Source organism: Eschrichtius robustus, chromosome 14 (assembly GCF_028021215.1).
Source record: "Eschrichtius robustus isolate mEscRob2 chromosome 14, mEscRob2.pri, whole genome shotgun sequence".
NCBI lineage: Eukaryota > Metazoa > Chordata > Mammalia > Artiodactyla > Eschrichtiidae > Eschrichtius > Eschrichtius robustus.
Window position 1 is genome coordinate 72801318 of NC_090837.1, and position 25730 is coordinate 72827047.

Consider the following 25730-nt stretch of genomic DNA (forward strand, 5'->3'; position numbering starts at 1 on the left):
GCTAAAACTGAGTGGAAATGTGCTTGATTCACTTGCAATCCCCAGGGCCGCGACCTGGAGGTGTGGCCCAGCAGTGCGCTACCCTTGCGCAGGTGGGGGGCGCTCGGCACGGAGCTGACTCTGCCTGGCCCCCAGCCCACAGGACCGAAGCCCGAAGCCGAGCGTCCGAGGGCGTGCCAGCCTCAGCGCCAGGCCTTCGCCCTGCCCTGCGGGCGGGCGGGCGAGGAGCGAGGTTCCGTGTGCCGGGCGGGCGGGCAGCCTGCGCCGCCCTCAGCAGCAGTTGCAGGTGCCCGTGTGCACGCGCAGGATGCCGCGGCTGTGCAGGTGCAGGAAGTTGAAGATCTCGGAGGGCATGGCATGGAAGCCCGGGCGGGGCTTGACGTTGTCGTAGTAGTGGTGGGTGATGGAGAGGCCCGAGGGGTTCATGGGGAAGGCCCAGAAGCCGAACAGGTGCACCTCCTCGCACAGTTCCAGCGCCGCCGTGGCCAGGATGAGGCCGGTGCTGATGCGCTTGGCGCGCACCCCGAGGGTGAGCCAGTAGCGCGACACGTTGACCAGGTACTGCGGGTGGAAGTAGTACACGGCCTGCGACGACTCGAAGTCGTCCAGCACGTACTTGACGCGGATGGACACGTCGGTGTTGCGCGTGTTGTAGAATGCAGGCAGCAGCACGGACGCGTTCTCGTACACCTGCAGCACCCGGTAGAAGGGCCGCCGCCACTTCTCCAGCTTGTGGAACCTGGCGGGGGAGCAGGGTGAGACGGGGCCCCGGAAACCTCCGCTTGCCCCACCCCTGCACCCTGGGGTCTTTTCAAAGGACATAGGAGCCTCTCAAGGCCACCCCAGCCTTCTTTCGGCTCAGTCACTTAGCAGATGAATGTCTGCCTTCCTCCGGGACGGTTATATTTTTGTAAGTGAGTGCCGGAGAGGGCAATCTGGACCCTAAGGGACAAATATCTAGTGTGTGGTTGCAGGGGAAGGGTAATACTTAACCCATAACGGCTGAGAGTGCCCGGGCGGGCTCAGAGGGGGAGGGGCGAGGGAGTGGAGGCTTTCCCTGGAGGGTCCCTCAGGACTCAGCTGTCCTGCCTTCCCCAGGGTCCCAGTGAAGAACACCAAACCAGCTGCCTGTCCTCTGAGCCCTTCCTCCGCCGCAGCCCCTCGCTCGCCTTTCTCTTTACACTGAACAGCCCTCCCAGCTGGCTCACTGCGCACCTCTCTGAATGCTCCCTCACTCAGCTGACTCCTTGTAAATGTGCCCGGGCATCTGACCGGATTTAACAACTCCCCCTCCTCTTACCCTTCATCTGACTTGGAGGTGTGACTATGCCCCAGTTGGAGTTTTAACCCCATTAGCCCCTCCCCCAGGCCTCCCAGACAGACCCCAGGAGGGGAGTCAGGAGGGGGGGTTGAGGTCTTTGCATGAGGCTTCTCCCCACTGCCGGGCGGACACACTGTGTAGGGAGCTGCCTGCCCCCGTCACACACTGGAAAGCTCTCTGGCCCATCTCTAGGGGAAGAGAGTCTAGACCAGTGCTGTCCAAAAGAAAGATAATGCAGGCCACAAGTGTAATTTTAAATGTTCTAGGAAGCACATTTAGAGAAGTAGAAAGAAGTAGGTGAAATTAATTTTTACAATAGATTTTATTTAACCTGATATACCCCCAATACTATCATTTTAATATGTAATCAATATAAAACTTTAATGAGGTATGGCCCATCCTCTTTTTCATATTAAGCTTTTTAAATCAAGCGTGTGTTTTGCACTTACAGGTGGCACATCTCAATCTGGATAGTGCCCAGTGGCCACACACGGTGAATGGCTATCATATTGGACAGCACAGGTTTAGAAAGAGGGCCACTGACCTCTCTGTGATGATGCTGGGGTTCACCGTGACCACATCTGTCTTCACCCCTACATCCATGGTGTACTTCTCCGAGATGGGGGGTAGGTTGCACCTGCAGAAGAGATGAGGCAGCCCGACTACATGTGGTATGTCATTCTAGATGGAGCTGGGGAGCTGGGGTGTGGGGAAGAAAGGGCTGGTGATCATGTGGGCGGAGGGACACAGAGGAAACCAGCTGGGTGGAATCTTTGTGCCTGGGCATGGAAGGGCAAGTTCAACCCCTTCCCTCACCAACCCTGGGCGGCCCAATGGTTGTAGATCCATGACCCATGAGATCCCACTGCAGCCTCAACCCCAGTCTCTTTGCTTTAAGCTCTCATTTTCAACCTATCTTCTTCACCCAGGCTAAAGAGGTAAGTGAGGATCCCCAAAGAGATAAGAAGGGCTTCTACATAAGGAAGAAGAAATACAAGGACAAGTGTCTAGCTTAGGTAAGGCCAGGGTGAAGCTCATATTGGCGTCAGCCACAAGACTACCCTGGTTCCAAGCAGTGCTTCCAGAAGAGTGGAACCCAACCAGAGAGGTGGCTGCCCAGACGACCTCACCAACAGATCTGCATGACCCCTGGGAGTCCTCAGTGTCTTCACATCTATTATGCCATTTGCTCCCATTCTGCAGATGTGGAGACTGAGGACCTGAGAGATTCAACCCCTTGAAAGGGACAGAGCTAAAGGGGGAAGGGACCACCCAGAGCATGAGGTCTGCAGGGGTGGGGAGTGGGGATTAATCACGTAAATGGCAGCATTAGCAGGCTGGGGAACCAGAAAGGGGGCAGGCATGGAGGGGGAGGGCCGTGGGGGTAGAAGTGGCAGGTGCAGACCCGGGGCAATTCTTACCGGAAGACAAAGTCGGCGCTGTTGATCTCCCTCCCGCAGCGGCTGTTCTTTAGGATGCCCCCATTGCCCACCACGGCACATTTCTTAAATTGGGACCGGTAGTAGGGCATGTCCTGGGGAGACAGGGGCACAGTTGTCAGAGGCAATGCCACCCCTGCCTTCATCTGGTGCTCTCACCTCTGCGCCCACGTCCACCTCCACTCCTCATAGCCTCACAAGACAACCTTGTAGTAAATGTGGGAGAAAAGTGGTTATTACACTTTGCAGATGAAAAGAGAGGTCAAAAGCTTCGTTCTCAGTTCCACAGGCAATTAGGAATGAGCTAGAACTGGAAGCCAGATCTCCACAGCCTTTTTCGATAAGCCCTGGGATGCCTCCGGTTTCCAGAAAGACGAGAGTACGAGTTGTGGCTAACCCTGCTTGCCTTTGGTTTTCCCAGTGGAAACTCAGCTTCTTTTACTTTTGGTCCACATATTTTAATGGTTAATGCAGACCTTCTGGGAGATGACAGCAGCAGAGATGTGGCAGAGCCGCCAGGGACCAGCGCCCTAAACCTAGCCTCACCCCTTTCAGCTCGGGGTAAGGTGCAGACCCTCCCTCTGCTCCATGGGGAGGGCACAGGCCTGGGATAGAAAGGTCATATAGACTGGGACAGATGCCAGGACTTGGCAGCAGCAGAGACAAGCGACCAGGGGTGGGCAAGCAAGGCCACACCAGGGGAGCAGTGAGAGGCAGGGACGCTGGGATCTCTGTCAAGAAAAAGCATTGAGCACAGGGAGCCCAGGACTCACTCTAGTAATGACGGCACCCACGGGGGCACTGGGAGGGAGCATCCCCCAGCACTCCAACCTGGTCGTATCTCGGCTGGTGGTGCTACCTTGGTCTGGGCACTGGCTGCCCACAAAGACTCCCTGGGCATGCTTTCCAGGGGACCACAGGCAAGTAGGCAGGAAAAAGCAAATACTGGCCTGATTAGGAGACCTGGTTCTAGGCCTCGTGGGCATCCTGAGGCAGGTGGGACCAGGCAGGCTCAGGGCACAAGTGTAGACCCGGAGTCCAGGGTAGGGTGACCAACCATCCCATTTGGCCCAGGACTAGGGCACTTTGCTTGGGATGCAGGACTTATATGTGGTCAAACGAGGATTGGGCACCCTAGTCAACGGACCCAGTCCAATCCTGGTTTTGCCCCACAATAAGGTGAGGAAAGCATGGACAAGTTTTTTGAGCTCTCAGTGACTTGGTTTTGTAAAATTTATTACAAACTAAATTTTGTCATTTGTAAAATAATAGTAACGTGTATTTCCTGTGACTCTAAATTTGAGATGATGTAAAGCAGAGCTTCTCAACTTGGCACTACTGATACTTTGGAGCAGATCATTCCTTGTTGCGGGGCTGGCTGTGCACTGTAGGATGTGTAGCAGCACCTCTGGCCTCTTCCCACTAGATGCCAGGAGTACCCCCTGGTCATGACAAGCAAAAGCATCTCCAGACGTTGCCAAATGTCTCCACCTCCCTGCCCCCCACGTTGAGAACCACTGGAGCAGACGAAAAGCTTACCCACTGCAGTGCTTGGCGCAGAGGTGTCTCTGCAAGGGGACCAGGTGGTTATTACGGGATGGCCCTGAAGTTACCCTCCATCTCTGTCACCCAGAGGCTGCCGGGCAGCTTTCCTCCTATCTCACACCAGCTGGCCAGCCCTGCGTGACAGTGGCCCTGGTCAGCACCTGGGGCTTCCGTTGGAACCAACTGCCAGACAAGCGTCACGGAAAATCCCACTACGATGGGATCATCAGAAATTAGGCTAAATCCACAGGAGATGCTGCACCTGTCTGTGGGAGACTGTCCTTCTTCACGGCACATTTTCCCTGGAGGGAAAGGCTCCGGGAACCGCGACGGGGAAAACAAGGGCGCCTCACGGCCAGTGGGGGGAACTGCACTGTCCTTCTTCACGGCACATTTTCCCTGGAGGGAAAGGCTCCGGGAACCGCGACGGGGAAAACAAGGGCGCCTCACGGCCAGTGGGGGGAACTGCACTGTCCTTCTTCACGGCACATTTTCCCTGGAGGGAAAGGCTCCGGGAACCGCGACGGGGAAAACAAGGGCGCCTCACGGCCAGTGGGGGGAACTGCACTGTCCTTCTTCACGGCACATTTTCCCTGGAGGGAAAGGCTCCGGGAACCGCGACGGGGAAAACAAGGGCGCCTCACGGCCAGTGGGGGGAACTGCACTGTCCTTCTTCACGGCACATTTTCCCTGGAGGGAAAGGCTCCGGGAACCGCGACGGGGAAAACAAGGGCGCCTCACGGCCAGTGGGGGGAACTGCACTGTCCTTCTTCACGGCACATTTTCCCTGGAGGGAAAGGCTCCGGGAACCGCGACGGGGAAAACAAGGGCGCCTCACGGCCAGTGGGGGGAACTGCACTGTCCTTCTTCACGGCACATTTTCCCTGGAGGGAAAGGCTCCGGGAACCGCGACGGGGAAAACAAGGGCGCCTCACGGCCAGTGGGGGGAACTGCACTGTCCTTCTTCACGGCACATTTTCCCTGGAGGGAAAGGCTCCGGGAACCGCGACGGGGAAAACAAGGGCGCCTCACGGCCAGTGGGGGGAACTGCACTGTCCTTCTTCACGGCACATTTTCCCTGGAGGGAAAGGCTCCGGGAACCGCGACGGGGAAAACAAGGGCGCCTCACGGCCAGTGGGGGGAACTGCACTGTCCTTCTTCACGGCACATTTTCCCTGGAGGGAAAGGCTCCGGGAACCGCGACGGGGAAAACAAGGGCGCCTCACGGCCAGTGGGGGGAACTGCACTGTCCTTCTTCACGGCACATTTTCCCTGGAGGGAAAGGCTCCGGGAACCGCGACGGGGAAAACAAGGGCGCCTCACGGCCAGTGGGGGGAACTGCACTGTCCTTCTTCACGGCACATTTTCCCTGGAGGGAAAGGCTCCGGGAACCGCGACGGGGAAAACAAGGGCGCCTCACGGCCAGTGGGGGGAACTGCACTGTCCTTCTTCACGGCACATTTTCCCTGGAGGGAAAGGCTCCGGGAACCGCGACGGGGAAAACAAGGGCGCCTCACGGCCAGTGGGGGGAACTGCACTGTCCTTCTTCACGGCACATTTTCCCTGGAGGGAAAGGCTCCGGGAACCGCGACGGGGAAAACAAGGGCGCCTCACGGCCAGTGGGGGGAACTGCACTGTCCTTCTTCACGGCACATTTTCCCTGGAGGGAAAGGCTCCGGGAACCGCGACGGGGAAAACAAGGGCGCCTCACGGCCAGTGGGGGGAACTGCACTGTCCTTCTTCACGGCACATTTTCCCTGGAGGGAAAGGCTCCGGGAACCGCGACGGGGAAAACAAGGGCGCCTCACGGCCAGTGGGGGGAACTGCACTGTCCTTCTTCACGGCACATTTTCCCTGGAGGGAAAGGCTCCGGGAACCGCGACGGGGAAAACAAGGGCGCCTCACGGCCAGTGGGGGGAACTGCACTGTCCTTCTTCACGGCACATTTTCCCTGGAGGGAAAGGCTCCGGGAACCGCGACGGGGAAAACAAGGGCGCCTCACGGCCAGTGGGGGGAACTGCACTGTCCTTCTTCACGGCACATTTTCCCTGGAGGGAAAGGCTCCGGGAACCGCGACGGGGAAAACAAGGGCGCCTCACGGCCAGTGGGGGGAACTGCACTGTCCTTCTTCACGGCACATTTTCCCTGGAGGGAAAGGCTCCGGGAACCGCGACGGGGAAAACAAGGGCGCCTCACGGCCAGTGGGGGGAACTGCACTGTCCTTCTTCACGGCACATTTTCCCTGGAGGGAAAGGCTCCGGGAACCGCGACGGGGAAAACAAGGGCGCCTCACGGCCAGTGGGGGGAACTGCACTGTCCTTCTTCACGGCACATTTTCCCTGGAGGGAAAGGCTCCGGGAACCGCGACGGGGAAAACAAGGGCGCCTCACGGCCAGTGGGGGGAACTGCACTGTCCTTCTTCACGGCACATTTTCCCTGGAGGGAAAGGCTCCGGGAACCGCGACGGGGAAAACAAGGGCGCCTCACGGCCAGTGGGGGGAACTGCACTGTCCTTCTTCACGGCACATTTTCCCTGGAGGGAAAGGCTCCGGGAACCGCGACGGGGAAAACAAGGGCGCCTCACGGCCAGTGGGGGGAACTGCACTGTCCTTCTTCACGGCACATTTTCCCTGGAGGGAAAGGCTCCGGGAACCGCGACGGGGAAAACAAGGGCGCCTCACGGCCAGTGGGGGGAACTGCACTGTCCTTCTTCACGGCACATTTTCCCTGGAGGGAAAGGCTCCGGGAACCGCGACGGGGAAAACAAGGGCGCCTCACGGCCAGTGGGGGGAACTGCACTGTCCTTCTTCACGGCACATTTTCCCTGGAGGGAAAGGCTCCGGGAACCGCGACGGGGAAAACAAGGGCGCCTCACGGCCAGTGGGGGGAACTGCACTGTCCTTCTTCACGGCACATTTTCCCTGGAGGGAAAGGCTCCGGGAACCGCGACGGGGAAAACAAGGGCGCCTCACGGCCAGTGGGGGGAACTGCACTGTCCTTCTTCACGGCACATTTTCCCTGGAGGGAAAGGCTCCGGGAACCGCGACGGGGAAAACAAGGGCGCCTCACGGCCAGTGGGGGGAACTGCACTGTCCTTCTTCACGGCACATTTTCCCTGGAGGGAAAGGCTCCGGGAACCGCGACGGGGAAAACAAGGGCGCCTCACGGCCAGTGGGGGGAACTGCACTGTCCTTCTTCACGGCACATTTTCCCTGGAGGGAAAGGCTCCGGGAACCGCGACGGGGAAAACAAGGGCGCCTCACGGCCAGTGGGGGGAACTGCACTGTCCTTCTTCACGGCACATTTTCCCTGGAGGGAAAGGCTCCGGGAACCGCGACGGGGAAAACAAGGGCGCCTCACGGCCAGTGGGGGGAACTGCACTGTCCTTCTTCACGGCACATTTTCCCTGGAGGGAAAGGCTCCGGGAACCGCGACGGGGAAAACAAGGGCGCCTCACGGCCAGTGGGGGGAACTGCACTGTCCTTCTTCACGGCACATTTTCCCTGGAGGGAAAGGCTCCGGGAACCGCGACGGGGAAAACAAGGGCGCCTCACGGCCAGTGGGGGGAACTGCACTGTCCTTCTTCACGGCACATTTTCCCTGGAGGGAAAGGCTCCGGGAACCGCGACGGGGAAAACAAGGGCGCCTCACGGCCAGTGGGGGGAACTGCACTGTCCTTCTTCACGGCACATTTTCCCTGGAGGGAAAGGCTCCGGGAACCGCGACGGGGAAAACAAGGGCGCCTCACGGCCAGTGGGGGGAACTGCACTGTCCTTCTTCACGGCACATTTTCCCTGGAGGGAAAGGCTCCGGGAACCGCGACGGGGAAAACAAGGGCGCCTCACGGCCAGTGGGGGGAACTGCACTGTCCTTCTTCACGGCACATTTTCCCTGGAGGGAAAGGCTCCGGGAACCGCGACGGGGAAAACAAGGGCGCCTCACGGCCAGTGGGGGGAACTGCACTGTCCTTCTTCACGGCACATTTTCCCTGGAGGGAAAGGCTCCGGGAACCGCGACGGGGAAAACAAGGGCGCCTCACGGCCAGTGGGGGGAACTGCACTGTCCTTCTTCACGGCACATTTTCCCTGGAGGGAAAGGCTCCGGGAACCGCGACGGGGAAAACAAGGGCGCCTCACGGCCAGTGGGGGGAACTGCACTGTCCTTCTTCACGGCACATTTTCCCTGGAGGGAAAGGCTCCGGGAACCGCGACGGGGAAAACAAGGGCGCCTCACGGCCAGTGGGGGGAACTGCACTGTCCTTCTTCACGGCACATTTTCCCTGGAGGGAAAGGCTCCGGGAACCGCGACGGGGAAAACAAGGGCGCCTCACGGCCAGTGGGGGGAACTGCACTGTCCTTCTTCACGGCACATTTTCCCTGGAGGGAAAGGCTCCGGGAACCGCGACGGGGAAAACAAGGGCGCCTCACGGCCAGTGGGGGGAACTGCACTGTCCTTCTTCACGGCACATTTTCCCTGGAGGGAAAGGCTCCGGGAACCGCGACGGGGAAAACAAGGGCGCCTCACGGCCAGTGGGGGGAACTGCACTGTCCTTCTTCACGGCACATTTTCCCTGGAGGGAAAGGCTCCGGGAACCGCGACGGGGAAAACAAGGGCGCCTCACGGCCAGTGGGGGGAACTGCACTGTCCTTCTTCACGGCACATTTTCCCTGGAGGGAAAGGCTCCGGGAACCGCGACGGGGAAAACAAGGGCGCCTCACGGCCAGTGGGGGGAACTGCACTGTCCTTCTTCACGGCACATTTTCCCTGGAGGGAAAGGCTCCGGGAACCGCGACGGGGAAAACAAGGGCGCCTCACGGCCAGTGGGGGGAACTGCACTGTCCTTCTTCACGGCACATTTTCCCTGGAGGGAAAGGCTCCGGGAACCGCGACGGGGAAAACAAGGGCGCCTCACGGCCAGTGGGGGGAACTGCACTGTCCTTCTTCACGGCACATTTTCCCTGGAGGGAAAGGCTCCGGGAACCGCGACGGGGAAAACAAGGGCGCCTCACGGCCAGTGGGGGGAACTGCACTGTCCTTCTTCACGGCACATTTTCCCTGGAGGGAAAGGCTCCGGGAACCGCGACGGGGAAAACAAGGGCGCCTCACGGCCAGTGGGGGGAACTGCACTGTCCTTCTTCACGGCACATTTTCCCTGGAGGGAAAGGCTCCGGGAACCGCGACGGGGAAAACAAGGGCGCCTCACGGCCAGTGGGGGGAACTGCACTGTCCTTCTTCACGGCACATTTTCCCTGGAGGGAAAGGCTCCGGGAACCGCGACGGGGAAAACAAGGGCGCCTCACGGCCAGTGGGGGGAACTGCACTGTCCTTCTTCACGGCACATTTTCCCTGGAGGGAAAGGCTCCGGGAACCGCGACGGGGAAAACAAGGGCGCCTCACGGCCAGTGGGGGGAACTGCACTGTCCTTCTTCACGGCACATTTTCCCTGGAGGGAAAGGCTCCGGGAACCGCGACGGGGAAAACAAGGGCGCCTCACGGCCAGTGGGGGGAACTGCACTGTCCTTCTTCACGGCACATTTTCCCTGGAGGGAAAGGCTCCGGGAACCGCGACGGGGAAAACAAGGGCGCCTCACGGCCAGTGGGGGGAACTGCACTGTCCTTCTTCACGGCACATTTTCCCTGGAGGGAAAGGCTCCGGGAACCGCGACGGGGAAAACAAGGGCGCCTCACGGCCAGTGGGGGGAACTGCACTGTCCTTCTTCACGGCACATTTTCCCTGGAGGGAAAGGCTCCGGGAACCGCGACGGGGAAAACAAGGGCGCCTCACGGCCAGTGGGGGGAACTGCACTGTCCTTCTTCACGGCACATTTTCCCTGGAGGGAAAGGCTCCGGGAACCGCGACGGGGAAAACAAGGGCGCCTCACGGCCAGTGGGGGGAACTGCACTGTCCTTCTTCACGGCACATTTTCCCTGGAGGGAAAGGCTCCGGGAACCGCGACGGGGAAAACAAGGGCGCCTCACGGCCAGTGGGGGGAACTGCACTGTCCTTCTTCACGGCACATTTTCCCTGGAGGGAAAGGCTCCGGGAACCGCGACGGGGAAAACAAGGGCGCCTCACGGCCAGTGGGGGGAACTGCACTGTCCTTCTTCACGGCACATTTTCCCTGGAGGGAAAGGCTCCGGGAACCGCGACGGGGAAAACAAGGGCGCCTCACGGCCAGTGGGGGGAACTGCACTGTCCTTCTTCACGGCACATTTTCCCTGGAGGGAAAGGCTCCGGGAACCGCGACGGGGAAAACAAGGGCGCCTCACGGCCAGTGGGGGGAACTGCACTGTCCTTCTTCACGGCACATTTTCCCTGGAGGGAAAGGCTCCGGGAACCGCGACGGGGAAAACAAGGGCGCCTCACGGCCAGTGGGGGGAACTGCACTGTCCTTCTTCACGGCACATTTTCCCTGGAGGGAAAGGCTCCGGGAACCGCGACGGGGAAAACAAGGGCGCCTCACGGCCAGTGGGGGGAACTGCACTGTCCTTCTTCACGGCACATTTTCCCTGGAGGGAAAGGCTCCGGGAACCGCGACGGGGAAAACAAGGGCGCCTCACGGCCAGTGGGGGGAACTGCACTGTCCTTCTTCACGGCACATTTTCCCTGGAGGGAAAGGCTCCGGGAACCGCGACGGGGAAAACAAGGGCGCCTCACGGCCAGTGGGGGGAACTGCACTGTCCTTCTTCACGGCACATTTTCCCTGGAGGGAAAGGCTCCGGGAACCGCGACGGGGAAAACAAGGGCGCCTCACGGCCAGTGGGGGGAACTGCACTGTCCTTCTTCACGGCACATTTTCCCTGGAGGGAAAGGCTCCGGGAACCGCGACGGGGAAAACAAGGGCGCCTCACGGCCAGTGGGGGGAACTGCACTGTCCTTCTTCACGGCACATTTTCCCTGGAGGGAAAGGCTCCGGGAACCGCGACGGGGAAAACAAGGGCGCCTCACGGCCAGTGGGGGGAACTGCACTGTCCTTCTTCACGGCACATTTTCCCTGGAGGGAAAGGCTCCGGGAACCGCGACGGGGAAAACAAGGGCGCCTCACGGCCAGTGGGGGGAACTGCACTGTCCTTCTTCACGGCACATTTTCCCTGGAGGGAAAGGCTCCGGGAACCGCGACGGGGAAAACAAGGGCGCCTCACGGCCAGTGGGGGGAACTGCACTGTCCTTCTTCACGGCACATTTTCCCTGGAGGGAAAGGCTCCGGGAACCGCGACGGGGAAAACAAGGGCGCCTCACGGCCAGTGGGGGGAACTGCACTGTCCTTCTTCACGGCACATTTTCCCTGGAGGGAAAGGCTCCGGGAACCGCGACGGGGAAAACAAGGGCGCCTCACGGCCAGTGGGGGGAACTGCACTGTCCTTCTTCACGGCACATTTTCCCTGGAGGGAAAGGCTCCGGGAACCGCGACGGGGAAAACAAGGGCGCCTCACGGCCAGTGGGGGGAACTGCACTGTCCTTCTTCACGGCACATTTTCCCTGGAGGGAAAGGCTCCGGGAACCGCGACGGGGAAAACAAGGGCGCCTCACGGCCAGTGGGGGGAACTGCACTGTCCTTCTTCACGGCACATTTTCCCTGGAGGGAAAGGCTCCGGGAACCGCGACGGGGAAAACAAGGGCGCCTCACGGCCAGTGGGGGGAACTGCACTGTCCTTCTTCACGGCACATTTTCCCTGGAGGGAAAGGCTCCGGGAACCGCGACGGGGAAAACAAGGGCGCCTCACGGCCAGTGGGGGGAACTGCACTGTCCTTCTTCACGGCACATTTTCCCTGGAGGGAAAGGCTCCGGGAACCGCGACGGGGAAAACAAGGGCGCCTCACGGCCAGTGGGGGGAACTGCACTGTCCTTCTTCACGGCACATTTTCCCTGGAGGGAAAGGCTCCGGGAACCGCGACGGGGAAAACAAGGGCGCCTCACGGCCAGTGGGGGGAACTGCACTGTCCTTCTTCACGGCACATTTTCCCTGGAGGGAAAGGCTCCGGGAACCGCGACGGGGAAAACAAGGGCGCCTCACGGCCAGTGGGGGGAACTGCACTGTCCTTCTTCACGGCACATTTTCCCTGGAGGGAAAGGCTCCGGGAACCGCGACGGGGAAAACAAGGGCGCCTCACGGCCAGTGGGGGGAACTGCACTGTCCTTCTTCACGGCACATTTTCCCTGGAGGGAAAGGCTCCGGGAACCGCGACGGGGAAAACAAGGGCGCCTCACGGCCAGTGGGGGGAACTGCACTGTCCTTCTTCACGGCACATTTTCCCTGGAGGGAAAGGCTCCGGGAACCGCGACGGGGAAAACAAGGGCGCCTCACGGCCAGTGGGGGGAACTGCACTGTCCTTCTTCACGGCACATTTTCCCTGGAGGGAAAGGCTCCGGGAACCGCGACGGGGAAAACAAGGGCGCCTCACGGCCAGTGGGGGGAACTGCACTGTCCTTCTTCACGGCACATTTTCCCTGGAGGGAAAGGCTCCGGGAACCGCGACGGGGAAAACAAGGGCGCCTCACGGCCAGTGGGGGGAACTGCACTGTCCTTCTTCACGGCACATTTTCCCTGGAGGGAAAGGCTCCGGGAACCGCGACGGGGAAAACAAGGGCGCCTCACGGCCAGTGGGGGGAACTGCACTGTCCTTCTTCACGGCACATTTTCCCTGGAGGGAAAGGCTCCGGGAACCGCGACGGGGAAAACAAGGGCGCCTCACGGCCAGTGGGGGGAACTGCACTGTCCTTCTTCACGGCACATTTTCCCTGGAGGGAAAGGCTCCGGGAACCGCGACGGGGAAAACAAGGGCGCCTCACGGCCAGTGGGGGGAACTGCACTGTCCTTCTTCACGGCACATTTTCCCTGGAGGGAAAGGCTCCGGGAACCGCGACGGGGAAAACAAGGGCGCCTCACGGCCAGTGGGGGGAACTGCACTGTCCTTCTTCACGGCACATTTTCCCTGGAGGGAAAGGCTCCGGGAACCGCGACGGGGAAAACAAGGGCGCCTCACGGCCAGTGGGGGGAACTGCACTGTCCTTCTTCACGGCACATTTTCCCTGGAGGGAAAGGCTCCGGGAACCGCGACGGGGAAAACAAGGGCGCCTCACGGCCAGTGGGGGGAACTGCACTGTCCTTCTTCACGGCACATTTTCCCTGGAGGGAAAGGCTCCGGGAACCGCGACGGGGAAAACAAGGGCGCCTCACGGCCAGTGGGGGGAACTGCACTGTCCTTCTTCACGGCACATTTTCCCTGGAGGGAAAGGCTCCGGGAACCGCGACGGGGAAAACAAGGGCGCCTCACGGCCAGTGGGGGGAACTGCACTGTCCTTCTTCACGGCACATTTTCCCTGGAGGGAAAGGCTCCGGGAACCGCGACGGGGAAAACAAGGGCGCCTCACGGCCAGTGGGGGGAACTGCACTGTCCTTCTTCACGGCACATTTTCCCTGGAGGGAAAGGCTCCGGGAACCGCGACGGGGAAAACAAGGGCGCCTCACGGCCAGTGGGGGGAACTGCACTGTCCTTCTTCACGGCACATTTTCCCTGGAGGGAAAGGCTCCGGGAACCGCGACGGGGAAAACAAGGGCGCCTCACGGCCAGTGGGGGGAACTGCACTGTCCTTCTTCACGGCACATTTTCCCTGGAGGGAAAGGCTCCGGGAACCGCGACGGGGAAAACAAGGGCGCCTCACGGCCAGTGGGGGGAACTGCACTGTCCTTCTTCACGGCACATTTTCCCTGGAGGGAAAGGCTCCGGGAACCGCGACGGGGAAAACAAGGGCGCCTCACGGCCAGTGGGGGGAACTGCACTGTCCTTCTTCACGGCACATTTTCCCTGGAGGGAAAGGCTCCGGGAACCGCGACGGGGAAAACAAGGGCGCCTCACGGCCAGTGGGGGGAACTGCACTGTCCTTCTTCACGGCACATTTTCCCTGGAGGGAAAGGCTCCGGGAACCGCGACGGGGAAAACAAGGGCGCCTCACGGCCAGTGGGGGGAACTGCACTGTCCTTCTTCACGGCACATTTTCCCTGGAGGGAAAGGCTCCGGGAACCGCGACGGGGAAAACAAGGGCGCCTCACGGCCAGTGGGGGGAACTGCACTGTCCTTCTTCACGGCACATTTTCCCTGGAGGGAAAGGCTCCGGGAACCGCGACGGGGAAAACAAGGGCGCCTCACGGCCAGTGGGGGGAACTGCACTGTCCTTCTTCACGGCACATTTTCCCTGGAGGGAAAGGCTCCGGGAACCGCGACGGGGAAAACAAGGGCGCCTCACGGCCAGTGGGGGGAACTGCACTGTCCTTCTTCACGGCACATTTTCCCTGGAGGGAAAGGCTCCGGGAACCGCGACGGGGAAAACAAGGGCGCCTCACGGCCAGTGGGGGGAACTGCACTGTCCTTCTTCACGGCACATTTTCCCTGGAGGGAAAGGCTCCGGGAACCGCGACGGGGAAAACAAGGGCGCCTCACGGCCAGTGGGGGGAACTGCACTGTCCTTCTTCACGGCACATTTTCCCTGGAGGGAAAGGCTCCGGGAACCGCGACGGGGAAAACAAGGGCGCCTCACGGCCAGTGGGGGGAACTGCACTGTCCTTCTTCACGGCACATTTTCCCTGGAGGGAAAGGCTCCGGGAACCGCGACGGGGAAAACAAGGGCGCCTCACGGCCAGTGGGGGGAACTGCACTGTCCTTCTTCACGGCACATTTTCCCTGGAGGGAAAGGCTCCGGGAACCGCGACGGGGAAAACAAGGGCGCCTCACGGCCAGTGGGGGGAACTGCACTGTCCTTCTTCACGGCACATTTTCCCTGGAGGGAAAGGCTCCGGGAACCGCGACGGGGAAAACAAGGGCGCCTCACGGCCAGTGGGGGGAACTGCACTGTCCTTCTTCACGGCACATTTTCCCTGGAGGGAAAGGCTCCGGGAACCGCGACGGGGAAAACAAGGGCGCCTCACGGCCAGTGGGGGGAACTGCACTGTCCTTCTTCACGGCACATTTTCCCTGGAGGGAAAGGCTCCGGGAACCGCGACGGGGAAAACAAGGGCGCCTCACGGCCAGTGGGGGGAACTGCACTGTCCTTCTTCACGGCACATTTTCCCTGGAGGGAAAGGCTCCGGGAACCGCGACGGGGAAAACAAGGGCGCCTCACGGCCAGTGGGGGGAACTGCACTGTCCTTCTTCACGGCACATTTTCCCTGGAGGGAAAGGCTCCGGGAACCGCGACGGGGAAAACAAGGGCGCCTCACGGCCAGTGGGGGGAACTGCACTGTCCTTCTTCACGGCACATTTTCCCTGGAGGGAAAGGCTCCGGGAACCGCGACGGGGAAAACAAGGGCGCCTCACGGCCAGTGGGGGGAACTGCACTGTCCTTCTTCACGGCACATTTTCCCTGGAGGGAAAGGCTCCGGGAACCGCGACGGGGAAAACAAGGGCGCCTCACGGCCAGTGGGGGGAACTGCACTGTCCTTCTTCACGGCACATTTTCCCTGGAGGGAAAGGCTCCGGGAACCGCGACGGGGAAAACAAGGGCGCCTCACGGCCAGTGGGGGGAACTGCACTGTCCTTCTTCACGGCACATTTTCCCTGGAGGGAAAGGCTCCGGGAACCGCGACGGGGAAAACAAGGGCGCCTCACGGCCAGTGGGGGGAACTGCACTGTCCTTCTTCACGGCACATTTTCCCTGGAGGGAAAGGCTCCGGGAACCGCGACGGGGAAAACAAGGGCGCCTCACGGCCAGTGGGGGGAACTGCACTGTCCTTCTTCACGGCACATTTTCCCTGGAGGGAAAGGCTCCGGGAACCGCGACGGGGAAAACAAGGGCGCCTCACGGCCAGTGGGGGGAACTGCACTGTCCTTCTTCACGGCACATTTTCCCTGGAGGGAAAGGCTCCGGGAACCGCGACGGGGAAAACAAGGGCGCCTCACGGCCAGTGGGGGGAACTGCACTGTCCTTCTTCACGGCACATTTTCCCTGGAGGGAAAGGCTCCGGGAACCGCGACGGGGAAAACAAGGGCGCCTCACGGCCAGTGGGGGGAACTGCACTGTCCTTCTTCACGGCACATTTTCCCTGGAGGGAAAGGCTCCGGGAACCGCGACGGGGAAAACAAGGGCGCCTCACGGCCAGTGGGGGGAACTGCACTGTTTGACTTTGACCAGAGAAAGAATAAAAACAAGGTCCTTTTTGGAGAGATCATCAAGGGCTTTTTATGTTCTATGTCAGTGTTTCTCACACTTCTGTAAATCAGCAACTACCTGGGTACTTTCTGAAAATATACATTCTTAGCTCCATCCCAGAACCACAGAATCAGAATCTTCAGGGTCGGGGTAGGAGCCCAAGAAGCTGCATATTTTTCAACCCCCCCCCCCCCCCAAAAAAACTCACCTTACGGAAGTTCGGGAAATACTTCTACATCACATGCTCTAATTCGGGGGTGGTAAATTACGGCCTGTGGGCCACATCTGACCCACCACCTATTTCTGTACAGCCAGCAAGCTAAGAATAGATTTTATATTTTTTTAAGGGTGGGAAAAAAGAATACTTTGTGATGTGTAAAACATATAAAATTCAAATTTCAATGTCTAATGGGAACTAAAGCGTTATTGGGGCCCAGCCACACTCTGTTGCTTACTCGTGTCTGTGGCTGCTTCATGCTAGAACGATAAAGGTGAGTAGCTGTGACGGAGACCGTATGGCCTGCGCATTTGGCAACCCCTGTTCCACTTCCCTGGGCCTCAGTGGCCCATCCCCATGGCCCTCCTTGGATCCGTATGTTATACCTGAGCTGTGTGTCACCCACTGGCATTACCTGCAAGTTCACCTGCTGTCACCAGTCTCACGTTCCAGGCCTTGAAAGACCCACCTCGTAAAGACGACTCACACCCCATCGTCCTCCAGCGCTGCTGTGGGAGGGTATGTCTGACACCCGTCCACCTCCAGCTCCTCCCCATTGCTCCCCTCCCCCCCCCCAGGCCCAGTCATACCAGTGCACTCTGGTGCTCGGAGCAAGAATGCAGGGAGCCCTTGGGCTTTGCTTCATTAGCACTCCCCAGAGCAGGGCAGCCCAGCCCCTCACATTTCACCCAGCAAGAACTGAACCCGCCCCGCCCCCCAGTTTGCTAGAACGCCAGCAGTGCTACAAACTGGACCACTAAGCCCTGCCCTGGGCTGGCGCTCTCCAGGGGGTGCCTATAAACACCTTGCAAGGAACCTTCCTCTTCAGGTGGTAACCACCCTCATCCGCTGAACATACAGGCTCCAGGGTCCCTTCTCCAAGGGTCTGGTGCAACGATTAGGCCAGAAGCGCCTGCCTGCGCCTGGGTTCTGTGATCTGAGCGCTTTGCTCACGTGGGTCACTCATTCTGTGGTCCCCCTGGCCAAGGAGCCTCGTGCTGGCCCTGGATGAACAGCCTCCCTCCAGGCTTCTCATAGGTGAAGGAAAAAATAATAATAAATGTCTCTCTTGTTTCAGTCTCTGATATTCTAGATCTTCTGTTCTAAGCAGCCAAACCTATTCCTAGTCCGAACCCCAGCGTTACAGACAGTGAGAGTGAAGCCTTGAAAGACAAAAAGGACTGCCCAAGGTCAGCCAATAGGAGATCAATCTTTCAGTGCTTTACTTTGTATGGTTTGCGGTTTCTTGTGCACACAACCTTTGCATGTACATTTTTGCTCTTGTGCCTCCCTCGAGTTGGGGACAAATGCTTCATCCTGCTCCCAGATAGCTTCGGGATGTTCTTTGCAAGCAAGGCAATAACCAAAACCTCACAACCACTTTCTTGCCAAAAGTCATTCAAATAATAGCCAGTTGGCATTCTTTGTGCTCAGACAGAACCCCCAGGAACCCCGGAGGACGGTCTACTGAGCCTAAGAGAATGGCAAGCCAGGACCAGGACAGCTGGGTGCAGGGCACAGCTGAGTGATGCCACGCCACACGGGCATGGCCACAGAGGGCCCTCCTGGGTCAGCTCCATTGTCCCACCCGGACCGCCCTGCCCAAAGCAGCACCTTGGGAAACATGTGGAAGATCTCCCGGTTGATGTGGTAGATGCCGCTGGTGTCCACCTCATACTTGAGTTTCGTCCCCAGGGGCGTGTTCTTCTGGGTGGTGAAGAGGAAGGAGGGGGCATTGCAGCACCTGGACAGAGTGGACCTGCCAGGCAGGAGATAGACGGAGAGAGACCAGTGACACAGGGCAGAGCAGAGCCTCTCAGAGAACAGAGGGGTCATGGAACTGAGGTCGGTCCCTTGGGGAGGCCAGGGAGCACCATACTTTCCCACCCACCCCTTCCCCTGTCCCCGCACCTCTGCTTCAGTACTCCTCCCAATGCCCAAGCCTTTCAGGGTCCAGCCTGGTCTCCCTCTGTGAGCTCCCAGCTGCCCTGTCCCCACTGGCCGCATTGGCCTCTAAAGGCCCAGAGCACAGACTGGGCATCACTCGCTTCATCATCTGTCAACTCCCTCTCTGCTTGAACGAAAGCCCCTGTGTGGCAGGGACCCTGCCTCTCTGGATCCTGCACAATGTCAGACACGTGGGGGTCAACTACCAAGTCCTGCCAACTGCAGGCTGAAGCATTCCCCAGGTGAGATTTCACAAGAGCCGCTAAGCCTTCTACTACTTCCCAGAAACGCTTCCTTATTCAGCTCTAAAGGAAAACGCAGGCATGAGAGCTCTTCCTTGGTTCTTGGCCCCCATATCTGACTCTAGACAAGGCTAACCCTGTCTGATGGGGTCAAAAAGCAAGACATACACAGTCAACAGAAATGTGCCATTTCAGTGATTTTACAAACTGTCTTAGGAATAGGAGAGGGTCAGAAATTAGGATGGTGGGTTGATACTGGATGACTGCCTGCAGAAAGTGGAACCTGGCTTCTGAAAGTTTTAAGGAGTTCATTATTTTAAAAAAAAAATCACTGTGGTTTTCACTGACAAAAACACTCAAACATGAGCTGCAGAGAGGTTAAAGCTCAGACAATGCAAGCAGGCTTAAAAAAACAGCCTTCAAGGGAGAGTGGGGCTGTGAGGCAGGCTTGGGAGCCAGCCAGGCCAGAGAATCCTGATTTTCTCTTCTCTGCAGCTGGTGTTCCGCCTGGCAGTGTATTCTCCCAGGGTGCCTGCAAGGCTTGGTGATGGGGTCAGATCCTAGGCACATCCTGCTCCCCTATCCTGGGGACCCAAAGCCCCACCCTGGCTGCAGAGGGGCTGGATTTGACAAAGGATGCAAAATGCCACCCTCTCACAGGGGGCTGTGAGCCCACGAGGATCCACTTTCTCCACAAACAGCAGCAGGGGGCCAGTACACACTGGCCTTCGTCCCCCAACACTGGCTCTGGGCACAGTTACATCCAGCCTCTGGGCAGCCCTGGGAGGAATGGAACACCATCTCCATGGAGTCTGGATGATGACCACTAACTAAAGTTGAGGATGAGCTTTCTGGAAAATCCACACCGAAGGTGTGGGATGGAAACTTGAGCCACCAACCTGGTGTCAAGAGGCCTGGCTTCTAGTTTCTGCTCTGCCCCCACCAGCTGTGGGGCTTCGGGCAGGTCTCTTCCCCTCTCTGAGCCTCTGTTTCCTCATCTGTAGAATGCAGGGCTGGCTCTTCTGACCCTCTGTAATCCTGTGACTCCAGATTGCCAAAGCCAGGAAGGCTGCACACATTATTTTTTGTGACTTTATCTCTTGCAGGGACTTCACTGGGGAGCTCCGTTGGCTGCTGGCCATAGAGAGCGGTCTTTCCTAGGGAGGGTTGGGTTTTAATATGTGACTGAGTCTTCCCAGGGGCAAGGCCAGAGGCCTGGCCAGGCAGGAGCCATAGGTCAGCATTACAAACCAGCATCTGGCTGGTCCAGAAACCCCATCTTGTCAGCCCACTGGCGAGTACCCAAGTGAGGGAGACTGACTCAAACTAACCAAGCTCACGAGTGACTGATATATAAACCAGAATGCCAATGTGTCCATTTGTAAGCAGTAGGGCGGGGGAGGGCCTCTGTTACAGGATTCCTTTCCTGTCACTGGAACGCTCATGCCTGTGTTCTAGCATACTCCCCCATCCCACCCCACTTCACTGCACCAGGTTCTTGCACCTAAATTAAGAATCTCATCATCATTCAATGAGCTCGTAATGAGAGCTAAGGGGGACGACCAACTGGCCTTGAAGCTTTTCCCATTTAGAGCATAGCAAGACTGGATGTCACTTCTCTTTCCCCCACCGCCAGAAAGGTCTCAGCTCCCCCAGAGCCTCTCCCCAGATCGTGCTGGCTGATCCCTGCCAAAGGCTTCCCCGCGGATCCTGGTCTTTCTCTTGCCACATCATCTTCCCGTTGCTACGTTATTTCCTTAGGTATGTGAATCCCCCTGGCGAGGCTTCTGTCCAGCTCTCAGCCTGGACAACATCCTTTGGCATCTCACTGACCTCGTCCACGCTGAGTGCTTACCAGTGTGTCCTCGGTGTGCTTGGGCCTCCCCGTCATGCACCACCCGCAGTATCGCTGCTCTCTAAAGGCGGAATTGGGGCTGCATTTACAGCACAGATCTTGGACCTGTTGCCCACATTTTAGTCTATGATATGTGGGTCTCTGCAAACTACTGCCGGGCCTTAGCTGGGTTTCTGCAGTCTCCTAGAGGCCTCTGGTTGGGGGCTGTTGGCACCTGCAGTACGTTCCTAAAACGTGCCGCTTAAAACTGCCTCTCAACTTGGCCCAGAACTGCAACAAACTGGAACAAATGACTTATACAGAAAATACAAAATACTTAGTGTTATTTGCTTTTCACAGCTTCCCATGTAGGATTCCTTCATGCAGATGGCTCCTCAGCACATTCAAACTACAGCCTGAGTTGCTAAAATCCAATTTATACACACATTCCCAGGATTCTGTCAATACCATTCAATAAGGTCTACCCTGCACTAAAAACATACCATTAACTCCTAGAATTTTAGAGTGGAGAGGCCCCTATAGCTCGCCACTAATCACAGAGACTGTCTGGACATCCGCTAGGCTCTCAAAGACAGGAGAACATTAAGATACAGCTCTTGCCTCCTGGGAGCTTATAACCTGTCAGTTTCGGTTAGAGAGCAGTTAGGGAATAAGCTACAGCAGGGCTCAAATGGCTGGTCTAGGCTGTAGAAGCCCAAGTGCTCTGAGAAGGAGAGGACTGCTAAGTTAGAGCAGCTGCCCGAGGAGCGGGGTGGGGAACGGGGTGAGGCCATGGAAGATGCTTAACGTACCTAAACGCACGGGCCTACTGGAGACCTCAAGCACCTCCCCTCACAGGCAGGGGCTGTACTGGAGACAACAGCACTGACCACACAGGGCTGCTGCCAGGACTAAGGGCAGGAACATGGCGGACAACACCCAGCAAGATGCCAGCCTCAGCCTGTGTGCTGAGTCAGAACCTCCCCACTCCCAGGTTCCAAAGCCCAATCAGAGCCAGCTCTGGGGAAGATGTCCCTGGGGGCTGGCCTTGCAGGACGAGGAAGATCTGAAGGGGTGGCCGGGAGAACCATATGAGCAGAAGGGCTGGGGAGCACAGACGAGTCATAGATACTTGAACTGGTTGGCTTCAGAGATGTTCATCGCCCATTTGCACATCTGGAGGCTCTTCCACCTGTCGAACAGCTCCAACTGCTTCACCCTTGGGAGTGGAGGACAGAGAGTGCATGAAAGGGCCAGGCTGGACAATGTCATCGTCCCCAAACATGCTCCCTTCCTGTTCCCCCTTATGCCAAATCCTGGGCTGGTCCTTTGTATTAACTGTGTTTTCTAATTTGCTATGCTCTTGATTCTCTGGCATCTGGGGCCTTGTGAATTCCTAGAGATAGCAAACCACTCTCCTGCAAGCATGCCTTCCGTACACACCTCAGCTAGTCCAGAGCCCACACCCTCAACCACCTCCTTTACGAACAGAGCCACTAGTCCCTGCCCTCATCAGCCCAGAGCTAGGGATCAGACAACCAGGGGCAGTCCTTATGCCCCAGAGCCCACTGAAATTATTCAAACTAGCCAATCCGGAACCTTTTTATCCTGCCTTGTCCATTCCTTTCCACGAAAACCACAATAAAGGGTCTCACCTCTGCTTTCCCCTCATCCCTTTGCCTCCTGACCAACGCTGGTGCTTCCTCATGTGTCCCTGCATGGTGTGCTGTGCCTCCTGTCTCTAGGGATCTGTGAGCATAAGAACGTCTTCCTTCACAATAGCCTTTTGCATGCCTGTGTGTCTTACGATATGTGATCAAAACAAATCCTGGCACATTTTAAAACATCCTTCCTCACATGCCCACCCCCAAGGGCCTTCACAGTTCTCCCAGGAACATCTGTCTATAGAGGGTGTAAGACCACTTCCCTAAGGTCTGTAGATCACCCCACACTGTGCTCAGCACACAGTAGGGCTCGTTGCAAGGGCACAATGCCCTTCTCTTTCTCTTTTCTCAAGGGCAGATCACAATTTCCAGCGACATAGAGAAAGAGATGAGAAGCCTTTTTTCTGAACCACCATCTGCAAGGCTTTATACCAGTTGGCTTTAAACATCTCAGCATTGTGACATCCCAAAGCACTCCCTGGAAAGGGAATGTCTAAATCATGTAGTATTCTTCCTTTGACTGAAACCAGCAAAAAGAATTGGATCACGGAACCCTTTTCCCATTGAGCGGTGCCTCTGACTGGAGTTCTCAGGAATGCTGGGAGATGCTGGACAGACCATAAGTTCCTTAAAGGCAGAGCCATGACTTTTGTCTCCTGACCTCCCACATTCCCCATCCCACAGTTAGGCATTATACAGTTGTCCAGGGTTACCTGGCTGTGGCCTGGTTCAGATGCTGGCTGGTCTTGGACACTGGTGCAAGGGGAGCCCTTTAAAGGTCATTCTGGTTTGGTCATGAATGGGAAAGTGACAAGCCCCCAGGAGCTGAGTGTTATCAAAAAACTACCGTTAATTGTGGTTCTTACTTTGAGGTCCACCAAAGGTCTTATGGAAACCTATGAACCCTCTGAATTATAGGCAAAATCCCCTGTCTGTCCACCCATGTGCACATCTTAGGGGAAACCTGAAGCTTTCATCAGCTTCCAAAAAAAGGTGCATGATTTCAAAAAAAGGCAAATACTTAACTGTAAAGTAAAAAAACAGGTTCATTCTGCAGAGCTGTGTCTCCCTGTGTTTAACTGGAGGGGGAAACAGTTGTTCCCAAACCAGGCAAGCCTCACCTACAGAGAGAGTATATGACTGGTGCGGGGAGGGGTGATTGCAGGAAAAGTCATACAGGATAGTGACTAAGTACATAGATTTTGGAACCAGAAGGGGACTTGGGCCTCAGACCCAGTTTAGGCAGGGGACCTCAGGCAGGCTATGTGACTGCTCTAAGCCTCAGTTTTCTCACCTAGAAAATGGGCATAACACAAGATTATTGCTCACCCACCCAGATTTGTTAAGACTACTAAATAAGACAATGCAATAAATGACTAAGAATGGTGTCTGGCACATGGAAAGCGCCCTACAGGTGTAAGTTATTATTACTGCTAAACTAAGCTGTCTTAAAAATGCTGACTCACAGCCCCCTGTACTTTCCCCTTCTGTAAAACCCATAACCCGTCATTACCTATGCCTGATATTTCCCACTAAATAGTAAATACCTTGGGGCAGGGGATCACGCCTGACTGTGACTCCAGTGCTAAGGCGCATAGCAGATGAGTGGCAAATATTTGTTGAGTATACAAATAATTAATGAATGAATCAATAAGTCTGAGTTCAAATAAATTCTATAACTATTTATTGAATTCCTCGATATGGCAGGAACTGGAGATACTGTGGTGAACAAAACAACTCCCTGCCCACACAGACCTTACAAATGGGAAGCAAATATACAGGGATACGACACCACAACCACAGCAATAAGAGCAAAAATGGACAAGTGGGACTCCATCAAACTAAAAACCTTCTGCACAGCAAAGGAAATAATCAGCAGAGTAGAAAGACAACCCTACCGAACAGGAGAAAATATCTGCAAACCATATATCTGATAAGGGATTAACATCCAAAATACATAGGAACTCCTACAATGCAATAGCAAAAAAACAAATAACCTGATTTTAAAATGGGCAAAAGACTTGAAAAGACATTTCTACAAAGTAAACATACAAATGGTCAATGGGTACATGAAAAGGTGCTCAACACCACTAATCATCAGGGAAATGCAAATCAAAACCACAATGAGATACTACATCATACCTGTTAGAATGGCTATTATCAAGAAAACAAAAGATGACAAGTATTGGCAAGGTTATAGAGAAAAGGGAACCCTCATACACTGTTGGTGGGAATGTAAAATGGTGTGGCTACAATGGAACACAGTATGGAGATTTCTCAAAAAATTAAACATAGAACTATCATATGGTCCAGCAATCCCACTTCTGGGTATATATCCAAAGGAATTGAAATCAGAATCTTGAAGAAATACTTGCACCCCCATGTGCACTGCAGCATTATTCACAATAACCAGGATATAAAAACAACCTACATGTTCACTGATGAATGAATGGATAAAGAAAATGTATTATATACATACAATGAAATATTATGCAGCCTTAAAAAAAAAAAAAGGAAATCTTGCCATATGTGACAAGTTGGGTGAATCCGGAGGACATTATCCTAAGTGAAATAAGCTAGTCACCGAAGGACAGATACTGCATGGTTCTACTTGTATGAGGTATCTAAAATAGGCAGTCTTATAGAAACAGAGTAGAATGATAGAAACCAGGGGCTCGGGGAAGGAGAAATGAAGAGTTGCTATAAAGTTTCAGTTATGTAAGACCAATAAGTTCTAGAGATTTGCTGTAAAACTTAATGCTTACATTTGACAATACTGTATTGGACACTTACAAATTTAAGAGGGTAGATCTCATGTTATGTATTCTTACCACAACCAGAAAAAAAACAAACCCAGATATTTAATGCCATGTTAGGGAGTGGTGAGTGCTACAAATAAAAATGAAGCAAGGGCCTTCCCCGGTGGTCCAGTGGTTAGGACTCTGTGCTTTCACTACCGAGGGCCCAGGTTCAATCCCTCATTGGGGAACTAAGATCCCACAAGCCGCTCGGTGCAGCCCAGAAAACAAACAAAGAGAAAACCAAGTTAATCCATTTTAAAAAAAGAAAAATGAAGCAAGAGGCTATAAGGATATATTGTACAGCACAGGGAATATAGCCAATATTTTATAATAACTATAAATGGAGTATAACCTTTAAAAACTGTGTATCACTATATTGTACACCTGTAACTTATATAACATAGTACACCAGCTATACTTCAATTTTAAAAAAAAGAAATAATAAAAAAAATAAAAATGAATCAGGAGTTGAAAAGTGACTATTTCAGATGGGTTGATCAGGGAAGGCTTCCCTGAAGAGGGGAACCTTGCACAAAGAACTGAAATGATGCATGAGTGAGCCACACAAACATCT

General features: G+C 56.4%; 1 protein-coding gene across 3 annotated transcripts in view; it reads right to left on the minus strand.

Annotated features, from left to right (window-relative positions):
• Positions 1-270: 270 nt before the first annotated feature.
• ST8SIA5 (ST8 alpha-N-acetyl-neuraminide alpha-2,8-sialyltransferase 5) overlaps positions 271-25730 on the minus strand; it is a 76193-nt gene continuing 50733 nt past the window's right edge. For all 3 annotated transcript variants that reach the window (XM_068563332.1, XM_068563331.1, XM_068563330.1), the window contains 5 exons: positions 21824-21910; positions 18283-18427; positions 2743-2855; positions 1866-1958; positions 271-739 (listed from right to left, as the gene is read on the minus strand). In XM_068563332.1, the coding sequence (XP_068419433.1) occupies positions 271-739; positions 1866-1958; positions 2743-2855; positions 18283-18427; positions 21824-21910 (907 nt within the window). The remainder of the gene's footprint in view (positions 740-1865; positions 1959-2742; positions 2856-18282; positions 18428-21823; positions 21911-25730) is intronic.